General features: G+C 50.8%; 1 protein-coding gene across 5 annotated transcripts in view; it reads right to left on the bottom strand.

Moving 5' to 3' along the window:
• Positions 1 to 1,333: 1,333 nt before the first annotated feature.
• The window catches only part of SSUH2 (ssu-2 homolog), a 28,376-nt gene continuing 11,721 nt past the window's right edge, over positions 1,334 to 17,988 (bottom strand). For 2 of the 5 annotated variants that reach the window (XM_088798442.1, XM_019748239.3), the window contains 9 exons: positions 17,497 to 17,626; positions 16,248 to 16,308; positions 15,091 to 15,215; positions 14,044 to 14,127; positions 12,223 to 12,308; positions 10,801 to 10,893; positions 10,119 to 10,224; positions 8,145 to 8,252; positions 1,334 to 3,716 (listed from right to left, as the gene is read on the bottom strand). In XM_088798442.1, the coding sequence (XP_088654568.1) occupies positions 3,570 to 3,716; positions 8,145 to 8,252; positions 10,119 to 10,224; positions 10,801 to 10,893; positions 12,223 to 12,308; positions 14,044 to 14,127; positions 15,091 to 15,215; positions 16,248 to 16,308; positions 17,497 to 17,626 (940 nt within the window). In that variant the 3' untranslated portion in view covers positions 1,334 to 3,569. Of the gene's footprint in view, positions 3,802 to 8,144; positions 8,253 to 10,118; positions 10,225 to 10,800; positions 10,894 to 12,222; positions 12,309 to 14,043; positions 14,128 to 15,090; positions 15,216 to 16,247; positions 16,309 to 17,496; positions 17,627 to 17,988 lie in introns of all 5 variants that reach the window. The other 3 variants (XM_088798443.1, XM_019748240.3, XM_088798444.1) reach the window with 2 other exon arrangements.

The following is a 17,988-nucleotide window of genomic DNA, read 5'->3' as shown; positions in this document are numbered from 1 at the left end:
ACAGCAAGCTGACCAAGTGCTGAGGGCTAGGGTATTGGGAAATACTAAGAATGACAGGATCCTGGAGGGAAGGGAAGAAAACCAGGTGGGAAAGGAAGTCCCTCTTGCCTTCTCAGCAGTGATCCTCCCCACATGGCAAGCACACACACACACACACACACACACACTGCATGCACTCACACCCCATACACACATGCACAAACATATACACCAGGCATGCAAACACATGTACACACACATATACATACACCACACACATACACATGCACATGCATACACATATTCATCATGCATGCACACACATGCACACACAAAAATACACGCACACACGGTACATGTACATCCACCATGCATGCGCACACACCATTGCACACACACATATACGTATTAGGTTGGTGCAAAAATAATTGCAGTTTTTGCAATTTTAACCTTTTAAACTGCAATTATTTTTGCACCAACCTAATGCATGCACACACCGCGTATGCATACATACATACATACATACACAAATGCACATGCACACACACACACATATGTACATATACTTGCAACCATCACCACCAATTGGGTGTTAGGCATTCTCATGTCATTAACTCCCTCTCACGTTGATTCTTTCCTTTCCCTCTGCACAACACACAGTCTCTGCTACTATCCTGTAGTCTTAGGGCAGAGACCAGATCTCTGGGAAACCCCTGCCAGCCCAGCATGGCTCTGCCCACCTGACAGGGACCCAGTGACTGGTAAAAAACAGGGCTCGTGTTGCCCTCTGGCAGGGCAATAAGGAAAAAGCAAGCCACATGAGTCTGATGTTCTTGGAAAACAAAATTGAATTGGGATCCGAGCCGGTCTGTGGTGGCCGGTTTTGAGGTAGGGCTGCCCTTGCGTGCTCTCTCTACCCCCCATGACTTCAGCTGGGGCTAGGGCTACACAGTCACAGCCAGCTCAGCCCTCGGGTAGCAGAGAGAGGCAGAAATAGCAAATGAAGTCATATCCTGGCTGCAGCAAAAGTCATAAAAACAGATAACACTGCAGAGAAAATCACACAGCAGTTATCAACCAATCAGAGGACCCAGCATCCATCTGGGATTTTGCCGAAACCATGGGAACTAAGGAGCCTGTGGCGAGTGGCTCACGGGGGCTCACTTGGAACATTGTCCTTTTGGACCCACTTTATTCCTGCTGGATTTTTCTCATTGGGTTCACGCACCAACCGTGTGTATGGCCCACTGGCCCTCAAACTTCACATACGCCGTTTTTATCCTAAAATGATATTCATATATGGCCTACTTATATTGTATGTTTTAGAAAGCAATTGAATGCCCAAAGTGAAATATAAAGGGGAAATAAGAAATCATTGTTTTAATACATGTATTTCAATTTGTGAATGCTCAGGCACAGCGGCACGAGGAGCCTCAACCCAGGTTAGGACTTCAGAGAAGTGACAGGACCAGAAGCCATTTCAGACAAGGTGTGTGGGAAATTCAAAGAACAGAGGTGAACACTAAACGAACATCAGCACTACGTTAAGCAATAACGGATGATCTTTTGTAAAACTGAGTGAGTTCGCCATAAAAGTCAGTGGTGTGTCTGCAAGTCGTATCTGATGTGGGACGGTGCTTCCTGGACTCCAGCCATTGCTGGACCACAGCTTTCCTGGACTCCGTCCACCAAAGGCTGCCAATCATGTCGCTTCGAATCACTGTAACAACCAAAACTGTCCCCTCCCTTTGTACAAGTCCCCCTAGGGGCAAAAGCATCCCACAGAGGGAGGTGGGCCATCCCCAGGGAGGTGGGCGCTGGCCTCCCTTGTGAACCAGAGCAGGAACCTCCCAGACTGGAGAGCACACAGTTGCAGAAGGAGACGGAAGTGGGAAGCCTTGGGAGGCCGTCCCTGGTTCCCCTGCCAGCACCAGGCTCTGTCCCCAGGTGCACCCCCACCAGAGTGCCCTCCACCCAAGTGTGCGCTTCTCATGCCCTTGGCTTCCCACACGTGCAGAGAGTGTGGCACTAGCTGGGGGCAGCATCTGAACCTAGAAGGTTTGCGGGGCTCAGGACTCTCAGAGCCTCCAAATCCCATTCCTGTGCTTCTCAGTCAACTTTCCCTTGTCTTCCTGCAGCCCTAGGGGAGCCGGACACCCCTCTGAAGCCCTGCTGCTCCTGCCAGCCATCCCCCACCCCACTTCCAGTGTGCAGGAAACAGCAACACCGGAACAGAAGGCAGGGGTTGCCTACGTGGCAGGCGAGGATGCAAGTGCTTACTTGCATTGCATTTGTCAAAGATGCCCTGGGGAATGGCCTCAGCCCCCGCCCCCAGCCTCCCCAGCCAGGCCTGTTGTGTCCACATCCCCCTACCCCACGGGAGACAAGGGCTGCAGGCTGGCAGGAGCTTGGGAATCAAAAGGGTACAGACTGGCCCTCGCAGGGTATGGCAATCCCCTTCTGGGTGTGGAGCGGGGATAGTAAAATGACAGGGGCCTCTGGTTACACACAGACAGGTGCACAGTGGCCCAGGCCACACCACCCCTCCAGGGCTAACTGAGCATGCAGTCTGCAGGGCACCCCTCCACCACCCCCCAGCCTGGATACACCAGGTGGGCGCTCCTGCACGTGACTGGGTACACAGGACATCCAGTTTGTGTGCGCCTCAATGGGCAGGTTCTGAGGTCAACACGTGATGTGAGAACCTGCATACATCCAAAAGCACGCTCTCAAATTTCCCCTTGCGTAGGCACCACGTTAGGTATCGGCAACTAGACCGTGAGTCCATCCAACACACAGGCTTATTCTCCCCTTAGGGAGGAGATCTCTTTCCTCAGTCAGGCGAGCATGAGGGGTGCTTACCCTCACAGCTGCCATGCTTTGAGGAAGCCCCGGCTGTGTGGAGAGGCCACATGCAGGTGCTCCAGCTGACAGCCCTCGTAGAGGTCCCAGCCAACGGCCACCATCAACCACCAGATCTCTGGGTGAACCAGGCTTCAGGTGATTTCAGCCCCCTGCCCTTGAGCCACCTCAGCCTTGAAATCTTCCCAGACATCACTGAACAGACACAAACCGTCCCCGCCGTGGCTGTGTCTGAATTCCCGACCCACAGAATGGGGAGTCGAAGTTTAGGACATAAAGGTACTTTATGCCTAAGTGCACTCTTTGGTGAGCATTAAGGGGCCTCCGGCTTGTGTGTATCTTTAAACATTCCAACGACGCTCTGCTTGGCAAATGGCTCACACTCGAAGAGGCGTGCCAGAGCTGAGCCTGACCCAGGGCAGAGCGACATCAGACTACACGCTCACTCAGGGCATGAATAGGCCTAGAGGCAAGAGGCCAAGCCCCCACCGTGAAATGACTTGTCCTAAAGGAATGTGTGAAGTTGAATTCTTGCAGGTTAAACACATGATAGGCCCCACCAGAGGTGCTCCGGAAAGGAAGACCGGTGGCTTGACAGACGATGAGCTGAAATTTCTGGAAGGACGGACACCTGGGCTTGTGTGTGATTGTCCCATGTAGCTAATGACGAGTGAGCTCAGAGACCTCAGTTGTCTTCCCCGGTGGGCTGTGGAGATAGCTGTGACGAGTCAGATGATGGTGCAGCCACAACAGTACCGCTCAGGGTAGTCTGCCACATACACCCTGTGGTCAGTGCCGTAGATGTAGTAGACATTAGTCTTTCCTTGGTACCAGTAATGAACTTCTGTGAGGGGGATCAGCTCAATGGTCTGGCGCTGAGGAAACAATTGGCCAAGTAAAACTTCAGTGTTCTGTTCAAGTCACTCTTCTGCTCAAGAACCTTCAGTAGCTCCCTACTACCTGTGGGATGAAGTTCATGCTCTGGAGTTGGCATTTTGGCTCCCGTCTGCCTCTCTAGGCATATATCCCCCTGCACGCCTCCATATACCCTACATTCTGGCTCAAACCGACTTGTCATGTTTAGCCACCATCTGCTGCTAGGTTTCGTGAAGTGGCGGCACAGGTATCCCCAGGGGAGTCCCCAGATGCATGAAAAGTCACCAGCCAAACAGGACATCTCCCAGAAACATTCATTTTTAAATGGTGGGATGACAAATGGTGGGTAGAAGATAAAGTCATTTTTATATTAAAACAACCATGGACATATTAGCGAGTGGATTATGCAATTTGAATTAAATTTTAAAATAGAACATGGACACGAAAGAAATTCCAAAGTTTGATGGGCTGCTTCAGGCGATTTTCTCCGACCCTGCCCACCCCCCACCAAATGGGAAAATCGAGGCCCATGGCCCCATGGAATCTCCAATTTGGAAGACCATCTAGGTCGAGCTCCATCTCCTTACCCTAGCTGTACCTGTTTAATGCTCAGGTCTCCTCTCCAGCACTCATCTGTACCTGGCACTCCCTCCCTCCCACAGAGTGGTCCTAAAGTCCCTCATTTTCTGGCCCCTTCTCTGAGCACTGACTCAACAACCTTCTGAAATCAAGGGGCCCAGAATGGAACTAGCAGCCCCGCCTTGGGAGAGAACACTGGCTCCTACTGCGGTACCCTCCCCATTAGCTCTCCATGCTGTTTTATTATTGACAACTACAGATGGAGTTGCCATAAGGAAGTTACCCCTAATCATTGAAGTGAAGCTTTCTTGGGGACATCCTGTGGGCCAGGCTCTGTGTCAAAACCCCTAAGTTCTTCTGCACTATCTGCTCCCCTGTCCCAGACTCAGATGTGGGGATCACAAACCCAGAGGGAGTTTGGCCCAGGATCAGACTCTTACTTGCAGGAATTTCCCCTGCTTAGGAAAAGAGTCCAAGTCCTGGCAGTGTATGTGATGGTCTGAGGCCCCGTGGAAAGGGTGAAACAGGCTGGGGGTAGAGGGTTGGATTTTGAGAAGCAGCTCCCTACTGTACTGGAGGAGAAGCTTAGGGGAAGGATGACATTGTGAGAGGAGGGGGACCCAGATCAGGGCATGCGTTTTCAATGAAGCTTTCTGTGTGATCTTGCACTTTCTTTCTCTGAGCCTCAGTGTCCTCATCTGTGAAATGGGGATAAAACTTCTATGTCACAGAGTTGTTGAGAGAATCAAATGAGATTGTGAAACTGAGTTTTTTCATATGCCAGAAATTAGTTTCCCAGTGATAATTTGGGAAATACAAGGTAGAAACCCCCTCTTGACATTTTGGTATGGGGGACCCAAAGTGGAAACTATGAGGAGAGAGGAGATGGTAGTCAATATCACTACTCAGAAGGCCTGGACAGTGGTGTCAGCACCACTCGTTTCCAGACTTTTCTACTAAGGTCAAACAGAAAGCACAGCAATACCACCCTACTGACCCCCCCACCTGCCTCCATTTGCTTCTGATTTGAATGCTCTGAGTTTGAGGCCACAGGTTGGTCAGGACATCAATTGCCATCAAGTGGTTATCTTGTAACCAGCCATTTATCTGATTCTACACCTCGGTCATGCCCCTAGGATGAAAAAACCTGAGGTCTGAGCGTAATGACCTGGGCTGGTGTCATGACGGCGGTCTCCACTTTGGATTGCACTTGCTAACTTCTTGATGCCAAACAGAATGTCGGCATGAATCTTTATCTACAGTCCAGGACCAAGGGACAATGTAGGAAAAGACTCACAGACGTGGCCTCTTCTCCCATTACGTTCCCTTTTAAAGTCTAATGTTCCCCCATGCCTCCAGTTTACCCTTCCCTGCTCCAGGGCTGGTTCACAAATGGCTTGTGTTGCCCGAAACAGGATCATGCTGTAGGGAAAAGCCCCAGGAAACCAGGTTCCAGACCGAGGCCAGCCACCTAGGTCTAGATCTCGGCAGTCACTTCGCCTCTTTGGGCCTCAGTTTTCCCAGGTGCCAAATGAAGGGTCCAAAAAGGACTCAAATCATGTTTCAGAAGCAAAAGAGTCCCAGGATAACCACTAGTGTCCACACGCCGCTGAATCACATCCTCACCTTCTTCCCAGGTCCCAAGCAGATACCTCAATATTTGGGGCGCTTCACTCTGACCCACACCATAGGATACTAGTGCCATAAGAGCAAGCTCCCCAAGAGACCGTTCTGGGGTCTCTCGTAGGTATTGTTCTCATCTCACCTGGGTCCCCTGGAATCTGCTTCTGCACACTCACCCCCATCCCGCTTCTACACACACTACTGCTCACAGCTCAACCTTTCTCTCCAGAGTCCATCCTTGAGATACAGAACCCACCTCCCACCCACGGGCAGAAAGTGCCTGGGCGGTGGTGCCAATGATTGGATGGTACTACAGAACAAAAGTCCAGCTCTCTCACCTCCAGGAGGACAACCTGAGGTGTGATTGACCCTCAGAGGTCACCTGGGTTTGGGCAGAGTCTGGGCCGTCACTGGCACTGTGTCCTTGCATGACCTCCCCCTCTTCCCTCTTCAGCTCCCCCACTACTTTACCAGGCTCTCCTGGGACCCCTTCCTTAAAAACTCTTTGCCTCAGCTCTGCTTCTGCAAAGTCCAACACAAGGCAAGGTCCAACCCCGCTCATTTCCTAGAGAACACGGAGGCCCCTGGCGGGGAAGAAAGGGGCTGAAAGCCGTGGGTGCATGCCCGACCAGGCAAGCAGGTCCTAGCCTGCTAAGCAAATTGTCCCTGCAGTGTCTGGCCCAGTAAAAAGGGTCCCAAATCTCCCCGCTGGCTGATCTCCCTGGCGAGCCTACACTAGCTCCCAGAGTTGCTTGTGTGTCTTAAATGTGGTGAATAACAACATTTGGCTTGGAGTCGGGAAAGTTAGGTTCTACTCCTGGGCTCTTCCACTAAGAAGCTGCGTGACCTTGGGCAAATTACTTCCACTCCCTGGGCCTCTGATGTATTGGAAAAGCCGTAAGTTTGGACTAGACCAGGGTTAGCCTATGATGGCTCACAGGCCAAAGCAGGCCCACCAGCCTGTGCACTGCTCACTTAGCATTTTTTAAAAATTGTCATCAATATTGAGAAGTCAGAAGGCTTCATATATAAAAATCTGGACTTTAGATCTGAAATCTCTGCCTCTGAGTCTACATAAAGCTGAGCGATGACGGGTCCCTTTGGATGAAGGGCTCTCCCGCACATGTTACCATTCGGCCCTGGTAGGCCTTTGAGTTTGCAGTTCCCCAATTCCATGATTTCTGAGGTCCATTCCAGCTCCAAGATGGTCATTTATTAATTTTAAATTAAATGCATCCTTCTCTCTCCTGCAAATAGGGGGCATTTGCAGAGAAAGAAGAGGAAATACTCATTGCAAAGGGAACAGAAGGAACAAGGACATTTTGATCATTTTGATCACCAGGTTCCAAACACTTAAAGCAAATTGTCTCATCCTTACAACACCCCCTGAGGCCGTTCTAGCATCTCTTTTTCCGCAAATGAGAAACTGGACTTCAAGGAGGAGGACGGTTAGGATGTGGGAGAACCAGGATCTGAGCCCAGTCTGCAAGACTCGGGCCTCTGATGACAAAACCCCTCACAGAGCTCTGGCGCTGGGCATTTCCTGGCCAAACCTCCAACTTCCAGCAGCTTCCAGCCAGGTAACTGCTGGTTGCAACGGGTACTACTACCATCTAGAGGCCACCAGGATACAGCACCAAAGCAACCCTAGCTCCTGGGGACGCAGCAGGCACCACCGCCACCTAGTGGCCACCAGGATACAGCACCAAAGCAACCCTTGCCCTGGCCACACCGGTGCCCCAGGGAGGCTGGTGGAAGATATGCCTGGGATTTGGAAAGTGCCCTGAAGGGCTGAACGCTGGGTTCCCACCTGCCTAGGACTCTGGATCTCGAGCTTTCCCTTCCCCTCTCTGAATACCAGGGGGTTCGAATCAAAATCACACCGAGCCAAATTCCTGCTTGAAACCCAGCCATAGCTTCCTGTCACTCTCAGGATAAAAGTCCAAACTTCTCACCATGGACTATGTGGCCTGCCCTGCTCTCTGCCTCCACCCGCTGACCTCAAATCAGTCCCCAGTACCCCCCGTTTTCTCAGGCTGAGACTTCTTTCCACCACCCTCCCTCTAGCTGCCTCTTCCTTATCCTTCCCCCCCGCCCCTCAGAAAAGAGCCCCAGCAGAAGAAATATCTCATTTCCTCCTTTACGTGACCAGAGGGACGGTGCCCTCAGAGCCCCAGGCTGGCCCTGGAAGCCTCCCCAAAGCCCCAGGCCCCTGCCCAGCTCACCTGCTGAAGGACTCGGGCTCTGGAGGCCAGAGCGGCACTGTGCTGGGCAAGGCCTCGCTGGGAAGCCAGAGAGATCTCCCTCAGGGGGAAGTCGACAAGTGGGTATACCTGGGGAGAGAGACACACCCACCTCACTCTCTGACCATGTCAGCACCTAGAGCCTTGGTGAGCTGATTCCAAAAGGCAGGCGGGAGAAAAAGCCCAGAGGGGAGGGCCCGAGGCCATGCAGCCAGCAGGTGGGGATTGCTCAGTCACCACAGACCCTCAATCACCAGCATTAAAGCCTCGGGAATTCCAACAGAAGCAGGAGGCTGTGGACAGAGTACTCCTCCACCTGCAGCCCACTCAGTCACCCAGCAAGCCTTCCAGGCTGCCTGACTCGGGGGATGCAGGGCTTTCTATAGGGGTGAGGCCTGCCGTGAGCATTTAGGAAGCCCGAGTGACTGGGGCAAAGAAAGGAGGCCGAGGAATATTATTCAGCCATAAAATAGAAGGAAGTTCTGGCATTTTTACAGCAGAGCTAGACCTTGAGTGTATTATACTAAGTGAAATAAGTCAGAAAAAGATACAGATGGTATGATCTCACTTATATGTGGAATCTAAAAAATAACAATTAAACTCATACATGCAGAAAACAGATCCATGGTTGCCAGAGGGGTGGGGCAGGGAGGGGGTTGGATGAAATGAGTGAAGGGGTTAAAGGTACAAACTTCCAGTTATAAGATAAATAAGTCCTGGGGATGTAATGTACAGCATGCTGACTGTAGTTAATAATACTATTTTGGATATTTGAAAGTTGCTAAGAGAGTAGATCTTCAAAGTTCCCATCGCAAGAAAAGACTTGTAACTAGGTGTGGTGATGGATGTTAACTAGACCTATTGTGGTGATCATTTCACAATATATACAAATACTGAACCATTATATTGTATACCTGAAACTAATATAATGATACATGTCAACTACATCCCAATTATTAAAAAATGCATGTTACTAAGTGAAAGAAGCCAGTTTGAAAAGGCAGAAGGAAGGAAGGGAGGAAAGAAGGAGGGAGAGAGAAAGAGAGAAAGCTGAGCACCTGTCCCTCTCAGAGAAAATGGCATAGGGACCTTGCTCAGGTATCCCATAAAGGCCAAGTTCCCTGCCAAGGCCTACGCAGGTACAGCAAATCTTTTCTGTAAAAGGCAAGATAGTAAATGTTTTAGGCTTTGTAGGCCATAGGGTCTCTGTCTCAGCTACTCGACTCTGCCCTTCTAGCACAAAAGCAGCCACAGACAATATGTAAACAAACAAGCATGACTGTGTGTCAATAAAACTTTATTTATAAAAGCAGGCTGAGGGCCAGTGTTTGCTGATCCCTGGCCTACAGGACCCTCCCTGATCTGCCTGCTGGCCCCTCCTGTGTCTTAGCTCCTTGCTCTGCCCAGCTCAATGTAAGGTCTCTGCCATGCTGTTCCCTCCGCTGGACACCCTTGCTCTGATGGCCACATGGCCCACTTCCCCTCTGCACTGCCTGCGGGTCTTTGCCCAGTGTCACTTCCCTGACAACCAGCTGAAACACCACCCCCAACCTTTTATGTCTCCTCACCCTGCTTGCATATTTCTCAATGACCCTTACCACCATCTGACATTGTGGTCAAATGTTATTATCTTCTCCCTCACCAGACTGTGAGATCTATGAGGGCAGGGATTTTGTTGGATGGTATCCCCGGGGTCCAGAATGGTTCTTAGTATAGGAGAAGTGTCTCCAGGTTTGTGAAAGGAAGAGAGGAGGGAGGAAGAAGGTGAAAAAAGGGAGGAAGTAAGGTTTAAGAGTGTGAAATTCATGGGAGAACTGGCCCCCTGGGGTCCCAGCCGCCTCTGTTCTGTCTAGGTAGCTCAGCCTGTCTTTCCAAATGAGAGCAGCCCCACAGAAAGCCGGAGGAGCCATAAGAGGAACCTAGCTTCCATGGGACAGTCTGCAAAGCCCTCCTTACCACTGTGTTTTCATCCTTAAAGAGGTTTTCTCCTTTGGCTTTAGCTAGGAGCTCCCCGGGGCAGTTCAGCCGGTGCTCAGACACAAACTCAAACAGGCTGTTCTTCCTGGAGGTGAAGAGGGTGAGGGACAGATTAGAACATGGGTTTGGAATCAGACAAACCTGGGCTGGAAGGCTTGTGTTACTACTACTGGTAGGACCTTGCGAAAGTTCTTTAGTCTCTCTGGGCCTCGGTATCTTCAACTGTAAACTCAGAAACTAGTAAAGTACTGACAGCTCCATCTTATTACCTCATTTCACCCTCACCTGTGACGTGCTCAACGCGATGTGTGAAGGGAGAAACACTAAAAGCCTGGGAGCCTTCCCTGACATGGGAATTTAGGACATGGGGACTCACTTCCCAGATGGGAATGTCCACATGACGACTGGCTGTTGCACTAGAAAAAGTGGTGCTGGCTGAATTTGAATTTAGGTCTGCGCTGAAACCCGGCAGCACCCCACCATCCCATGCTGCCTCTTCCCAGTGATCTCTCCCCTTCCCAAGTCACTTTAATCCCTTTTGTCCCAGCAGGTCCATATACTGTGAAAGCCCCAAGCAAGTGGAGTTTCCCTGCAGAAGCCAATCCAGCCCACATTCCCTGGCTACCCCCCCGGGCCACGGCATTGAGACACTGCCACATACCACATGATGACCAGCTGAATGAAGTGCAACAGTTTCTTCTCCCCCTTGCAGGTGGCACAGGTCTTGTTCCCCCTTCCCGAGCATGTGCTGCACCTGAGAGGGACACACCATCAGTACCACTCTGATAGTGATGGGGTCCTGGGGGCCTCCAGAGGCTCCACCCCCAAATCCTGTCTCATAGATGCAGCCTGTGGTGGACATGGATTACTTCCACCTGCCCACCATCTAGGCCTCCTCCTTCTGGTGGCAGTACCCCAATTTCCCTCTGGAGACCACCCTTCTCCCATCCAGTCCCCAGAGTTCATGGGCTTGCCCCCACCCCTTCTAGGACCAGCTGGGGACCTCAGCCTGGCCAGTTAGCTTATTATCTCCCTGGCCACCGTGGCTTACACAAAGATGGGCACGTGACCCAGGTGAGTGCAAGGAGACCTGCCCCATAACTTTTGTTGGAACATTCAGGAAAGGGATACCCTTTTCTACTGACATTACTAAACTTGGAGATGGCTTGCCTGAGAATAAAGCCAACACAAAGCAAAGCAGTCTGAGAAATGGAAACCGATTCTTGATGACATTGTTTAAGCACCTGGATGCAGCTGTACCTTCAGCTGGATGGAATATACTCCTGAACCCAGAAATACACTCCTGAACTTTTCCATGACAGGGGACTATAAATTTACTTTTTTGCAACAGCCAGTTTGAATTGGATTTCTTTCGCTTATAAATGAAATAAACCTGAGTTTCCTTCCAAATCAAAGACTTTCTTTACCAACCACAGGTGGCAGGTATACCAAAGCTTCACCATCGGGCTTCTTAGAAGGATAGCTTGGGCCTCGATGAGCCAAAAGTATCATTAACCAACACAACTTTGAGTAGTTTCACTCCTCATGATTTCCTGTTGCCCTTTAAAGATTTATAAATACGTTAAGGAATACGATTTACAAAATGCAACGCCCCACTGTTTGCAAAGCCTTCTGAGCAGAGATGGAACTTGGTTGATTGTTTAGACCATCAACCAACCTTCCTTGACTTCTCTCTCCTCCATTCACACCCTGCAATGAGTTATAAATAAGCGTTTCCCCAGGCCCCGGGACTTAGAGCATCAAGAATCACATCTTTGGGTGGTTTTCTGTATTCACTTCCCCGCCACGCGCGGCAGGACGAGGTCTCCTCTCTGTAAACTGCCTGCCTGCCTTCGTCCAGCGGCTTCACCCTTACACCTGACTCACATATTGCTTGATGAGTTCCAGTCTTTTCCAGAAATATTCAGCCCATGAGAAAAGCCCACCCACTCCACAAATATTTATCAAGCACCTGCTGTGCACAGAGGTCTGGGGACACAGGAGTGATAAGACAGACAGGGTGCCTGTTTGCTCACCAGAAGGGCAGACAATGAGAAGCAAGAGCCAGGGAGAACCGTCCTACCTGCGCCTGCCACACCCCGAGCACATCTGACATCTCCGGGGCTGCTTGGCTCTGCGCTTGGCTCCACAGCAGGAAGGGCACCTCACCTGCGGACACACCACAGCCTCAGCCTTCACTGGCCTCCCAGGGAAGTGGGGCAAAGAGCATCCTGAGACCTGGTTCAAATCCCCACCTGGTGACCTTAAGTTTGCCCTTTCCTCTCCCTGGGCCTCCGCCCCTTCATCTGTACAATGGGAGGATTGGACATAGTGAATTTGTGGACCTCTTCTGTTGTACCTTTCAAAGAATTTACATCCTAATATCCCTGTTTCTCCTGGGACATCAGCCTCTCCTGCTCCCCTCGGGTCCCCACAAACCCTGGGACTGTCCCCTATCCAAACAGCCATGGCCAGAGAGCGCAGGAAGAGGGGCGGGCTGGCTGAGGGACCTGATGCTGGAGACAAAGATCTCTGTCTTGGAAAGGCCCCCAGAAGTGACCCAGGCAATGCTTCCCCAGTTGGCTGATGGTGGATGCTGGAGACATTCCAGGAAAAGCCTGAGGGAGGTGGGAGAGGGAGGAGAGGAGCGGGGTGGAGGAAGGAACAGAAAAGACCCCAGAGAGGGGCTCCGGAAAGCCACAAGGAGAACAGCAGGGGTGAGAGCACAGGAGAGAGACACCGGTACTCAGCACCGCTGGCCCCACAGATGGGGTGTGAGTGGACAGAGGGGTGAACACACAGCAGGCAGAAGAAGGACACTACCAGGGTGGGAGGAATAGACAGAAAGCAGGCAGACAGAAGGATGGAGGAAGTCCCAGCTTACAGTGACAAGTGGTTAGTATGTGTCCAAAGGATTAGCTACAAAGGAGAGCGCTAAGCACACGTGAGGAGCTTGGTTCTGCTCCTGGGATGGTCAGCAGCCCTGAAGATTTCTGAAAGGCTGATGTCATGAGAGCCTGGCTGTGTGCTTAGGGGCCTGTACTGGGTCGAATGGTGTCTCCCCTCCTCCCCCTCACCAAAATGTACACCCAAAATGTACACCTCAGAATGTGATCTCATTTGGGAATAGTCTTTGCAGATGTAATTGTTAAGATGAGGTCATGCTGAACTAGGGCAGGCCCTAAATTCAATGGCCGGTGTCCTTATAAGAAGGCCGTGGGGAGACACAGAGACACACACATGGGGGAGAAGGCCATGTGAAGACAGAGGCCGAGGCTGGAGTGATGCAGCTCCTAGCCAAAGAACACCAAGGATTGGCAGAAGCTGCCAGAAGCTGCCAGAAGCTTGAAAGATGGCTTCTCCCTCAAGGCCTCCAGAAGGAAACAACCCTGCTGACACCTTGATTTTGGACTTCCAGCCACCAGAACTGTCAGAGGATAAATTTGTTGTTTTAAGCCACCCAGTTTGTGGTCATTTATTGGGGTAGCTCTCGGAAACTGATACAAGGCCCCGTCTATTTTGTCTCTGGAAGCCCTCTGACCTTCAACTTCTCAGCACTCATCACCCTACAAGTGCTGGTCCCTGTCAGCCTCCCACACAGACAGGGCGTCCCCGGTTGGAAGGAGCTCCAGTTTTAGTTTTCATCCTTTTGCAGGGCCTGGTACCAAGCAGGTACTCAATGAGTGTTTGTAGATGGATGGGACAAGGAGAGAAGAATTAAAATCATAAACCATCAAAGTGAAAAACACCAGTAGAGACCACCCCATCCAACCTTTCCATTTTAGAGGTGGGAAAACAGAGGATGACTTCCCTAAGGTCACACTGATAGAGTGGGAAGTGCCAGGCCCCCAGCCCAACCCTCTGTCTCTATGCGGCCCTTCCCCTCACACTGTCCCTTACTCACCAGCCGCCACACGTGACTCACCATGCCAGCCCCATGGCAGCCGCTGCACTTGTAGCGCCCACGCCCATGGCATTTGTGGCATTCCTGAAGGTGAAACTTGCCTTGAATCTAGTTTCCCAGGCACCAGTAGCTTCACCACCCCAACCCTCGCCCCCATGATGTCACCATCCCAGAGCTAGGGTGGGAAGACAGCCCTTCCCACTCAACTATGATCCAACGGGCCTTGAATGCCGAGCCCAGGAGATCGTGTTAGCATTTCCTCAGAGCCCCAGCCCAGTCTGTCCTGGATACTAAGAAGGGGACACTTGCTCTCCCAGCCCCGCATCCTGACTCTCGTTCCCAGGCTAAACCACAAAGACCACCTTCACTCATTAAGTAGCTAAAGTGGTCTTTGGGAATAGAAGTCATAAACAATGGACACATTGTGAGAGGCAATGAGCTAGCTATTGGAACTTAATCATCGAATCAAAATAGCATTTCCACTCTCGAGAAAAGAGTGGAACACTTTGCTTCACCTCTCACAGTCCCTTCCATCTTATAATGCTATGAAAACAGAGGGTTAAATGACGTGCTTGCATCAAGTTCTACAATGGAAACAAGGCAGACAATTAGATGAGAATGTAATATAAAATATCTCAGCTGTGTTTTTGTAATACATGAGGTTACCCTCACTTCGTGTTGTGATATTTCTGTATAATAGGATAGAGGTTAAATGTTGTTCCCCTACGGATTTCTATGAAAAATTCCAACAATGTTTTAACTTTATTTTATATCCGTTTTATTCAGCACATCAGCTGCTTACTATCAGGCAAAAAAAAAAGTATAAAAATCATTCAGATGGTCTAGGCGTGTGAATGCTCACTGTTTAAATCTGAGGAGAATTTTGTAAATGGGATCATCCTTTTGCTGTGGGAATAGAAAGCCAAGAAAGAAAGCAACAGCCTGGATTTGGGGTTTCCCTTTTAAAAAGGATGAAGTTTGAAGAAACTTCCAGGGCCTGGAACACCCGCTCGGAGAGGAGGGCAAAGGTCCCAATAATCATGTTACCTTGACCAGCGATGAGTGAGGCACTTGGAACTTCCTGATGTCTTCCTGGAACATCGGGGGCACCTGGACCTTGATGTCCCAAAGCCTGGGGGACGCCCCTCTTTGTGGCCCATCCACAGAGTGTTCTGACACAGAGAGGGATCAGTGTGAGAACAGTGAGTCTGCCAGGACAAACTTCTATTGATTTACCAAATACTTCAGAGGCTTCTCTCGGTGCCAGGCGTGAGGCCACCCTGAGGCAGGGAGATAAATCACTGTCTCCTTGCGGTCAGTGATGAAGCCCCCAAACTCGGGGGTTGAAGAGACTTGGGCTTGACTCCTGGTTCCTCTCCTTCCTAGCTGCATAACTCTAGACAAATGAGTTCACCTCTCTGACCTTCAGTTCTCTCATCTAAAATGGGGATAATGGTGGCATCTACCGTTTAGGATGGTAGCAAAAATTACATAGAAGAAGGCATAGAAATGTTTAGCGCAGGCCTGGCACATGGTGAAAGGCTCAATCAACAAGCACTCTCGTCTCCATCCCCACCATCTTCTTCCTCTTCCTCTTCCTCCACTCAAGGAGCTACAACACGATGGTAAGCGCTTTGGACAAGAGTTTCATCAGGGACTGTGAAAACCCAGAAGACTGATTCATTCCGCCAGGGAGGGAAGTGGCAGGAGAAGAAATCCTGAAAGGCTTCATGAAAGAGGTGACTTGTGAGCTGAGTCTTGAAGGATGAATCGAAGTGGTGAGCAGACAAAACAAGTACAGCATAGGGCTTCCCAGACAGAGAACCTGAAGCCTCCAGTGGGTTTAAGCAGGAGTTGGGATGGCACAGTGAAGAGGGGCCCAGGGATCTAGAGACTTCGGGAGGTACTGGGGTGGCCTGGGAGGCAGGGAGATGCTGCCTTTGTAATATGGCCCCATGTGGCAGCACCAGCCTGTGGTCAAAGGCAAAAGCTAGACTTTCTCAGGACCGTCTACAAACCATTTCCTAGGCGGGAAGCGTTTGCTAAAATCAGCACTGGAAAGCCTCTGATGTAAAAGCCCATCCTCTCATTTTACAGGGGACGGGGAAACTGGGGTTCTGAGCAGAAGAGCGTCTCATTCAAGGTTAGTGGCTAAGATGAGCCCCTGCCATATTTGCTCCCAACTAAACTGATTTCAGACTTACTAGTGAAGGGTTGAAATGTCCATTCACTTATCCTGGATTCGCTGAAAGTCTCTAGTCGATACTATAGAGAAAAAGAGAGCATATTCAAACTCGTGCCCTTTCGGAAGACAGAGCATTATACAAAAAGAAGCAGGTCCCCCCTCCCCAAACCCTCACCCCGTGCTGGGGCTCAGTGGAGAAACCAGAAACCCCACTCGTGGCATCCGGGAGCTGCTTAGAACAGGCTGGCAATAGTGATTTCTGTTCCAGATGTCTCTGCTGAGAGGTCAGTCAGCCCCAGGAAAGTCCCTGACAGGCTCACAACCGGGGCGATTTCAGTTCCCCATTTCTGTACATGTAGAAGCATTCTAAGAGGCAAGTGTGGGAGCAGCAATTGTCCTCTGAGGATGGAGGCTGCTGGAATCCACTGCCATGAGGCTCCCCTTCTGAAGGAACTTATCTGCCTGATGTCAAGGTCCTTCTTGAACCTCATCCACAGAATCACAAAACGGGAAGGGAGCTTGGAAATCACATGGCTCCTTTTTCACAGAGGAAATGGAGACTCAGCGAGGTCAGCTGACTTGCCCAAAGCCACACAACTACACAGGGGGCTCTTCTCTGGGACCCCTGCTCTAGCCACTCCCTGCAAGGCTCGTCTGATTTCTGTGCAGTCCTGTGCTCACCAGAGGATGGTTGTGCCAGTGACACTAGGAAATGTGAACTTAGAAGCTGTCCCTCAGCCCTATCAATGCAGAAGGTGACACGGGTGCCTGTTGAGATCCCGGCGCAGGATTTCCCTGCAGTGTCAGGCCCCAGTGATGAATAAACGATTCCTTGGCACAGATGTAACTTGGTAGAGGAAGCTGGGAGGAAGGGGAGTAGAGGGACCTCTCCCAGCCCACCCCTGGTGTCTGAGCACACGGGCTCTGGCACCAGCAAACCTGAGTTTGAATCCAGCTGCGGATTTGGGGGCAAGTACTTTTGCCTCTCTAAACATCCAATTCCTCCTTGTAAACTGATGACGATTAACACCTACCACGTAGGTAGCTGTTAGGTTGTGATATGGCACATCTAGCATGATTTACACGATGCCTGGCACATTCGAGCATTTCAATGAAGGTTGATAATTACTCCTTGTATTATTACTCAGACTTCAGACCAGAGAAGTCGCAGAAGGGACGTCAGCCACCACCATTCACGCTCACTGCCCCACCCTGGACGCCTTTCTCCCGGTTCACATCACAGCCCCCGCCAGGCCCAGCTCTCTTACCCTGCACAGGGTCTGCTGCTTCAGCTCCTGGATGATCAGGTCGCCCGCGGCTGTGCTGCCATAGCAGCATTTGGAGTTCACGAAGCTGAGGAGGGCTTCTCGTGCCACCTCCTCCGTCACCACGGGGACTCTGCCGGGGATGGAGCAGAGAGGCAGGGGCGTCTCAAGAGGGCCTGTGGGCTGAGCCAGGCCAGACTGCCCCCTCATTGTGCAGATGGGAACTGGTCCACAATAGTGGGAAAGCACTCAGGAATCCAACTAGGTAGGGCATCTCGGCAAATGGAACCATGCAAACAGATGCCCAGGGTGGGAAAGTGGCAGGTCTTTCTAGAGGACAGCAAAACCACATTAGCTGAAGTGTGGAGCTCAGGAGAAGGGCGGATAGAGCCTTAGAACAACAACAAAAAAAAAAGTTAAAGATGAATTATGCCATTTTACAGATGAGGAAAATTGAGATCCAGAGACAATGTCACACAGCTAAGAAGGCAGAGC

This window comes from Rhinolophus sinicus, chromosome 5 (genome assembly GCF_057876585.1).
Source record: "Rhinolophus sinicus isolate RSI-liver-muscle chromosome 5, RSI-T2T, whole genome shotgun sequence".
Lineage (NCBI taxonomy): Eukaryota > Metazoa > Chordata > Mammalia > Chiroptera > Rhinolophidae > Rhinolophus > Rhinolophus sinicus.
Note: the sequence above shows the minus strand (reverse complement) of the source record. Positions and strands in the feature narration are given on the sequence as shown.